General features: G+C 31.4%; 1 protein-coding gene and 1 long non-coding RNA gene across 7 annotated transcripts in view; one reads left to right on the forward strand and one right to left on the reverse strand.

Moving 5' to 3' along the window:
- LOC105226543 (protein Malvolio) overlaps positions 1 to 9284 on the forward strand; it is a 33646-nt gene extending 24362 nt beyond the window's left edge. For 3 of the 5 annotated variants that reach the window (XM_019990399.3, XM_029550296.2, XM_029550295.2), the window contains one exon: positions 8524 to 9284. In XM_019990399.3, coding sequence (XP_019845958.2) covers positions 8524 to 8584 — 61 coding nt within the window. In that variant the 3' untranslated portion in view covers positions 8585 to 9284. Of the gene's footprint in view, positions 1 to 100; positions 1365 to 8523 lie in introns of those variants that run through there. The other 2 variants (XM_029550299.2, XM_029550298.2) reach the window with 2 other exon arrangements.
- Positions 1976 to 4541, reverse strand: LOC109579559 (uncharacterized). Of its 2 annotated transcripts, none has more exons than XR_007423528.1 (3): positions 4103 to 4541; positions 3753 to 4034; positions 1976 to 2814 (listed from the first exon to the last, which is right to left on the reverse strand). It is a non-coding gene; the product is annotated as an uncharacterized LOC109579559 (long non-coding RNA). The 2 variants fall into 2 exon arrangements; XR_002183895.3 differs by having other exon boundaries at positions 4107 to 4538.

A 9284-nucleotide genomic window follows, 5' to 3' on the forward strand; every position in this document is an offset into this window, starting at 1 on the left:
CATGTGTGTTAACTTTACATCCACACTGCAATAATTATCGTATGTTTGTGCTATAAATACTCTTATCTACATTTTTGCAAAATGTGTTTACTAAAATTAGTACTGATGACACGCACGTACTCACTGAATATTCACCACACGCATATGTATGTAAATTTTGAAAATAAAAAACCAAAACACAACCAAATAACAACGACTTCGATATTTGGGATGACACTTAAAATGCGTTGGACAGCGAACCAGCCGGTGGCCTAAGTCTGCACCCCCCCCTAATAAAAAATACACACATACTCATGCATTTTTGATGACGCTGAAGAAAGTAAACTGTAATAACAATTGGCTATTTTGCAAAAATTGTGGGGAAATTAACAAAATATTTAGAACGCTGAAAATTTAAATGTGCTCAAATACGTAAAAAAAACCCAAGACTCCATTTAGTTAAATAAACTTATGTACATATTTTTGTTTTGGCTAATTAAATAAATTTCGCCTCTGCTGCGTGTCTGCGTGCTGGATCTCGCTGCTGCTGTCATCGCTAACAACAACTATGTGCAATTTCGCTGCTAACAACAAAAACCAACAACAACATCTACTACCACCTCAACAACTATAACATAATCGTCTTTAACATCAACAAATCCACAAATCATAATAATTATCCATAAAATTAATGCAAAACTATTGGGCGCTTAACTATGTGCCTGTGTATTTTTGTGCTAAAATAATAATTATATGAAAACGCGTCGTCCATTTGGCGTCCCACATTTGTCTTTCTGCCTTTCAACGACTCACCATAAATCGCGCCAATATACATGTGTTTGTATGTTAATGATAACACGGCGGCGCCTTCGCCTGTCAACGACACATGTTGCTGCCTTCACCAAACGCCTTTGATCTTTGCTCGTTATGCCACAATGTGCGCAAACGTGTGTCCACTAATGTTGACCATGTTGGTGTCATCGTCTTGTTGTTGGCGGTATTTATGGACGCGCTTGAACAACATATTTCCAATTTATTTTTGTGTGGCATTTTATGCGGCGTAGTGAGCTGACGTTATACGATAATAGTGTCTCGATATGTTCCATCTCGTCGAAAACTCATTGAACTAATCATACGGAGAACTGCCGCCGATGCAACATTGCAGCGCACAATTTTTGAATGGCTCAAATGATTTTGCTATAAATCCCAAATATGTATGAATATTTAAAAAGTTTAGGATTTATTTTTTTATAAGTAAATCTGAGAAGAAACAGCAGAAGCGTGCGCAAGTTACTTATTTATGGCATTATGTAATATTATGTAAGAACCAATAGCTTATGTACGAATGTATGTAATTGTAAATAATAAAATTTTATTTGAAAATATTTATTTTATATTATTTGCTATAATTCATATCACAAACGCTTGCACTTATTTATTTATTGAAACTTATTGATTAAAATTGAATATTTTTAGAATATGTAAATTGTTGCAAAGAATTTCAACTATTTTTGCGCTCTTGCCAGCGGGACATAAGTACATATTTATGAGTTTATGAATTTTCCAGCTTCAAAAATATTCGCCAGCATTGTTGTTGTTGCAAAGCTTTTTTTGTTGTTCAGCTGTATGTTTACTACTTAGCATTGTAAAAAACAAGAACTTTATGCGCTGTAATTATAAAGTATTTATTTAATTAAATAAATTATTATTTTTGTAAGTAAAATGCCTCTCTGTAGTTAATAAGCACCTTTTATTTATAATTGTAGTTACATTTAGCAAAACAAAAAAGAAATAATAAATATAAAAAAATAATAATCTCGCACTCTTAATCAATTTCGTTAGCACCTAATTGCTAGCCTCGACCCACTGTATATTTACATTAACGCATACACAAATATTTTTCCAACTTAAATACAATTATTAATAAATAATCAAAGCAGTTTTTGCTTACTTTTGCCGTTGTTGTAGCCTGTGTTTTATTCACCTAATATTTGCTGAATTCTACTTTATGCCAAGGTGCGCACACCTGTAATTACGTACTTATTTATGTATACTATACTATTTACATATACATTCATATATATGCGCATTTATTTTCTTTACTTTTACAGCTTAGCAGTTAAATTACTAAAAACAATAAATTACATAGATAATTTACAGTTCCTTAAGAATATTTGAAATCACACAGCATTTCCGCCCTGCATGTTCATTTACAAGTCCATTCATACATACATATATACAAACCCTCTCACCTAAACTATATACAAATTTGCCTGCTTGTATGTAAATGTTGTTTGCATTTCTTCATTTGTTTGTCTAACTAAATTACTTTGCAGTGCATTACCCAAAATCACTACATCAAAATATTAAATATACATAAGTATAATACATATTGTTTTAAAAAGTTCTGAATTTTTTGTTGAAACGTAAGTATCTTTTACGCAATGCAGCATTAAGCTGCTGGTACATGAGATATCTTTATTTTATTTTGTATATTTGTTATCATTCCTTTAGATATATCTAGCATAATAGTTGTGATTCACTCAAATTTCATTTAGTTGTTGATTTAACAGTATAAACTATTACGCAAATACTATAAGTAGTTTTAGGGAACGCTGCTTAGTTGAAAGTTTTCTGTCGGATATAAGTTGCTCGTGAAGACCCGGTGGTCATGTGAAATATATTTTTGTAGAAGTTGTAGCTGCGGAAAACATTTCCCCAATTACTTTGACGAATTGTCCAGCTGATAGCCATTGGCTGGGCAAAAATGAACGTCTGTTTGGGGTTTGTAGAACCAACTTCATTGGTAACGGACCGAGAGTTATATTGCTACTTCTGCAAATAAAGTTTATAGGTTCTGAAGTTTTTTATGTGGTTGAGGCCAGTAGACTAATCACACTGAGGCATAGGAGGTGATATACAGTTAGAAGGCCGAAAGAAGCGAATTTTCCAAAATATTTCTGAGAAAAAATTTTAATTTATTAATCCAAAAATGTGTACACATATTTTGGTATCTTTTAACTATATTTCAAGACTTAGTGTTAGTAAAATTATTTATTTGGAAAGGAACTATAGCTGATCCCCGGGAGCTCCTCTCAAAAAAGTCGTTTTGCGGTGACCACTATATCTCTGAATTTAAAAAACCAAACAGATTTCGTTAAAGTAATGTTAAATCTAGCAATTAATCGAAGGAATAAGCAAACATTTTTTTTTTTACAAAATGGCGGTTTCCAAAAAATCATTTTTTGAAAAAATTTGGTTTTAAATTATTTATTAATAAATATTTATCGGTGAGAAAAAATCTTCAATTAATTACTAAAAAATATATTTAAGAAGTTCATATTAATCGCTTGAGCGTTTTCGAGTAATGTTGGTCACCGGCTTTGAAAACACCATTTTGAGAGAACGCATTTAAAGTTTGGATTGACTTCCAAGCACTCTGAAACGACGTTTAAAATTTGCGTGAAACTTCGGAAATATTAACCGGAACGATATGAATTTTTCTGTGTGTATTTTTAAATAAATAAAATAAAAAAAAAAACCGATTTTATGAAAATTCTAACTGTATATAACTCCATAATGTCAACTCTGTTGGCTCTACACTATTTCTTTGCGCTCTTGATGATATGCCTAGGGTAATTATCTTGTTGACATACAAATGTTATGTTCCAACAGGCATAAGTACATAACATTTCCTCATCTAATATATTGACATATGTCACTTGATCCATGACTCTTTCAATCAAGAGGATTTGATCAATTCCACTATTTACCCGTTATCATGAATTAAGCGCCGCCATGTTTTTGTTAAAAATTAGGTATTACAATCCTTTAGGGGGACGTCGAACAAAGTTTCCATACCTTTTACTACCAAATAATTAAATTTTACATTCATCTGAGACCAATATACATATTTTGCCATTTGCCCATGGACCATACAAGCTATTTCGCAAATTGTATACAGGCTTTTCTACCTGCTTCTTTTTTAGTAGCAGTATTCTTCGCGAATCTTTTGTTCTGTGTTCGCCACGAAGAGTTTCAGTATTAACTGTGATCTAGAAAAGTTATGTCAATGCTTATTAGAACTTTTTTATTTTGTGAACAACTGTACATACATACATACATACATATGTATATGTAAATAATTTGAAAAGTTCTCACTTTCGTTTAAATTATTCATTCTAAGGAACTACTTTCTTCAACTTTGCTCTTATTCATTTTTAACCGTCTACATTGTTTTAGTGCCTCGATTCCAATTTTCGAAAATCATTCAAACGGATTTATTTTACAGCTGTTGTCTTTTGACAGACAATGTCAAACTTCCGCGTGAATTGTTGCCATGATAAAATTGCTCATAAAAACCCAACAACTGTTCGGAAGAATTCTTAACCATATTTAGGGAATAATAGAAAAACCCACACTATAAATGAGAGATAAGGGTCGGTTAATAAAACTCAATTTTTAACTGTAAAAACCGTGAGATACTTTAAAGATGAAGTTTTACTTTAGGGTGTTTTCAAGTAATATCTCTCTTTCTTACTTTACTATACTATATAGGTAAACTACCCAACCACATGGCAGCAGATGTACTTTATGTGGTGGAGACTAACTCAGATTGATATATTAAGATTACCAGTTCGTCATTCTTCAAACTATTTATGAATTAGCTTTATACAGATATAACAACTACAAACTTTTTTTTGAAACAACTTGATGGTTTCGATATACTTCTCTGAATAGATAGCTCCATATGGGCAAATAATTTAGATCAACGATTTTCAAAGGAGATTTTCTTATTCAGCATACAAAGACGCGCATTTGAGTTCAAAAAAATTCCAGTCCGAATAAAATTTTTTATGAATTTTTAGATTGGCGATTAGTGTTAGTACTCCTTTTCCTTTTTGGTTTGTTTCTAAACCAAAGTTTAGCTTAAAGAATGAATCCATAGCGGAGCTTCAAGTTATGAGATTTTTAAGTTATTAAATATATTTAATATTAAAATAGAAAAAATCTCCAGATCAATGAACAATATGCAATTTTTCCACTCTTGCAACATATTGCACCGGCTATAAGAGTTTAAGTATAAATATCTAAAAATATCTTTCAAAGTTATCCATTTGGAGCTTTTCTGTGTGGCTATGAAGAGCTTTGCAAATAAAAAATGCAAGATATTGCAACGAACGCGCGTTAATATTCAATGAGAGATGTCGCTTGTGATTGCATTGAAGTCAGGTCTTGGCTGCAGGTCGAGTTAATATCAGTTAGGCGCGGTTTTTTGAGCGAAGCTTTTTGCGTCACTGGCACATGTTGTTTACCTAGGTGCGCTCTTAATATTTTATATTTTCTGCGAATAAAAACATTGTGTTTTTGCTGAGTTGTTGCTTTTATAGCGAGGGGAAAGCTGCACTTGCAAAACAAAAATGAGTAAAAATAAATTAAATAAGCTTGAATTGGTATATTCATTAGCCGCAATAATAATATAAATAAAATAGGCCTGTGTTTTTCTAATTGAGAGAGAGAAAAAGAGAGAGCAAAGTAATGGCCGATTATTGATATTGTGAATATATTTAATAATATATTAAGGTCTTCCGACTTCCGAGCCTTGTTTTAAATTAATTTTGAAGAAGTGTAGAAGTATGTATTGTTGCTTTCCGTGCTTTATATATTTTAGCAAGCAATCTTTTGCCGATTTTGCACGATTGCAAGAGAACGGGATTAATACGTTCGCTAGATGATAAATCGAGCTCATGTGATGCAAGTCCTGATGTTACTTCAAGATCAATGCAATACAAGTTTTCTAGCCATTCGTCTAACTGATGGAATGTGATGATTCTTTCCTTTCAAGGTCTTGATATTACCCAACGAGTTTCTACTGTTTACAGATTTTTTATGGCTAAATATTTTATTTCAAATCTCTGGGGTGATTAAATTTCTCAAATAAATGTACAAATTTTTTTACTTAATATAGTATATGAGAAATTCGTTATTTATAACAAATGTAGTTCACAATTACGAATTTAACATACCTGTTTTCATTTACAAAGTTTTATATACAGCTGTAAGTTAATTATTTTTACGAGTTTTACATGCAAGTGTTCAACTAACTAGTTAGTCTAGCTTTTCAATATGTTCAGACATACATATGTATGTACCTAAAACGATTGTACCAACATTAGAAGTGTAGAAAAGCAGAACTTTTCGGATCATATTTAATTTATTATATTCGAGTTAAAATAGTATTTTCTGGACCCGAATGAGAACTATTATATCACTGGGCGGTATAAATTAAACTGAGGACTGTTAATGTGAAATCTACAACTCCTAAAGCGGTACAAATTCTACTGAAGCTAGTGAAAGAGCAACTAGTCTTACTTAACATCGCTGTTGTTAAAGGCTACTCGATATAATTTTGTTGGATACTATAACAGGATTTTGTTTTGCGTATGGCTACTGTATCCTTAAAAACACAGTTAACAACACCGAGTTTAAATCTTCGAGAAGTTTCAAATATTAACTGTGGATGGTTTTCGATATCTATCCGTAATGTATATTTTTGTATACGGTTACCGAGCGACAATTATACTTGTGATAATATAGACTAGTGTGTAAATTGTCCAAAATTATTTTATTAATATTACTGTGGGGTATCTGAGATTGTTTTGATTTGATTTCGTGATTGAAGTAAAAGACACTTGTGTCAAAAAGCTACATCGCATCGTATTGGTAGTGTATAGATGTTTTCCGGTATCGCACTGTATAAAGCAGTTCACACTTCTATTGACGAAACTTTGATATATTGGTGGAGCCTTGCAAGTTAAAAATTTTTTGAGAAAGAGCGGCAAATTCTTACACTTATGATCTATAGGATGCTTGAGATACTTTGGGCACCTTCAATATTCGCTTGTTAAGGGGGGAGCCGGATTTAGAAGCTTCAAAAAATCGATTTTTTTTGCTTATATCTCTTTAAAAATAATCTAAGAATATGTCCCCAAAGTTTTAGATGTGAATTTGAAATATTTTCGAAGCTAGAAGGAAAATAGTGACCGAGCGTCTAGCAGATATATGTATGTATGAGTGATTGGGCAGAAGGCGAAAACTTGGACACGCAATTTCTAGGTTTTTCATTTTCACAATTTTTTTTTAAATGGCGGGCAGAATAGAAAAAAAATAAACGTCGTAGGGAATTGGGGCAAAGTTTATTATCTTTGGCATTAAATTATCTTCAATTTAAACAAAAAAAACTGAAAAAAGTCAAGTTTGAACATATTTTTAAATAACATAAAGTAAAATTTTTTTTGGTAAAAAACCACTTTCTTTTAATTTTTAAAAAATTTTTAAAATTTTACACTTTTTTGTAATTTGTTTAGTTTAACTAGAAGAAAAATTATTAAAAAATACGAAGCTCTCTGAATTTTTTGTTTCCGATACAAATTGCGACCTGCATCCTGCCCGCCGTCCGACAATGCACATGCGAGATGCATCGGGCAAATGCTTCCCAAAGGCAGAATAGCAAAGATTTCGTATCCAAAAAATTTGTGAATGATGTTTAAATATAACATATATGTAACTATAAACCCTAGAAATTTTGCTTTAATCACTCATTTTTTTCCTTCTCAAAAAACCCGATTTTTTGAAGCCTCTGAACCAGGCTTCCCCCTTAAGTGTCACTAATATTAATATGATCACTTAATAATTATACAAGTTTATGGTATATTGCCCATAATTGTCTATTTGAGTTTTCGTTTTGATAAGCTGTTTATCAGTTTTCTTTAAAATTTATGAAGTGTTCTGATTTCAATGCCTGTCAAACTCGACCTAAGAGATAGTACTCAAGAATGATGCAATATAAAATTCAGACAGTTTAGAATATATGACAAATTGTCTCCATTATTATTAATACCACTTATACAAAATTTCGGCAGTGTTGCATTTAAGTTCTCAAATGACACGTTTTGAAGATTCACTGATTTTCAAGTTTGAGTTGGTTTTTTTCTTTTTGTGGAGGTGTTAGCGCCAAAACCATCTTTTCAAACCGACGTCAATAAAAAAAAAATTGAAAAATTTTTAACTCCCCCTAAAATTTTTTTTAAGGCTAATTTCAAATGAAAGTACAATTATTGAAACGTAGACGAGCTAAACCAAACCGATTGTATTTAAGAAACACACCGTACAACACTTATTCTCACTTGACTAATGCTGCGATCAAAAATAGTCCAAATAACTTGTAATGACACAAGTGAAATAATAATCTCTAAAATGTAAAATATTATCTACCCTGTATTTTTCCAAATTAATACACAAGTTCATACAATGCCTAAGTTAGCCACGGGTTCAAAAACCATTCGAGAGGAAATGTGAAATTATAAAACATATTAAATTTTTAACGAATTTGTAAGGCGCTTTCATTTGCCTTGCTCATAAAATATTCTCAACTTCGCACACGGAAAATATATCCATTTTTAAAAGCTTATTCCTGCAAATTATTTAAAATTTAATTAAGCCTTTAATTAGACTTATAAGAAAATTTTCAATTTTATTTTACAGAATTTCACCAAATGGCGATCAGGAAGTGGATGTACCATTCGGCGTAGAGGAGGACGCATAGCCACTACTGTGTGGCGTTGACTCCGATTGCAGTGATGATAGCGATAACACTTTATTCATAAGCAAAAATGGAATGTACAATCACGGCTGTTCCAGCATTATCAGCTAGCATAGACGATTTTGTTGTTATGATGATGTCCTTAATATTATTTTTGGAAAAGCTAAGAACAGCACCCACATACAAGTACTAATGCTAACAATACTTATACCAAGTAGCAATCACACAAACAAAGAATGACAACCAAATCATGTAAAATTGGTGCATATTTTTCTACAACAACAAACTCAGCATACGAATTAATTCAAAATGTTAATCACTGCATTTATGTGTGTGTCATATGTATGTACTAATACTCGTGTACAGCAGTAAGTGCAACATGATAGCAGTCTCTTAATTCGTGCGCGACTTCCAGGAATATGTTCAAAATAGAAATAAATTGAAGGGAAGAAATTGTTTAATTATTTTATTTTATTGAAAGTATTTCTTGCAAAAAGTCTGACAATTATAAATATCTGCAATAAAATATATTGATTTATAAAATTCAATTGATTATAAACATAAATACAATATATATTATGTTCAAAGGTAATACATTCTCTTAATATTTTCTCTTTTATCTGATTGTAAATATGAACAACTTAACTATTTCTTGCGAAACAAATGAAAATGTGTAAAAAAACCGAATAAATTTGAAAATGTA

This window comes from Bactrocera dorsalis, unplaced genomic scaffold (genome assembly GCF_023373825.1).
Source record: "Bactrocera dorsalis isolate Fly_Bdor unplaced genomic scaffold, ASM2337382v1 BdCtg051, whole genome shotgun sequence".
NCBI lineage: Eukaryota > Metazoa > Arthropoda > Insecta > Diptera > Tephritidae > Bactrocera > Bactrocera dorsalis.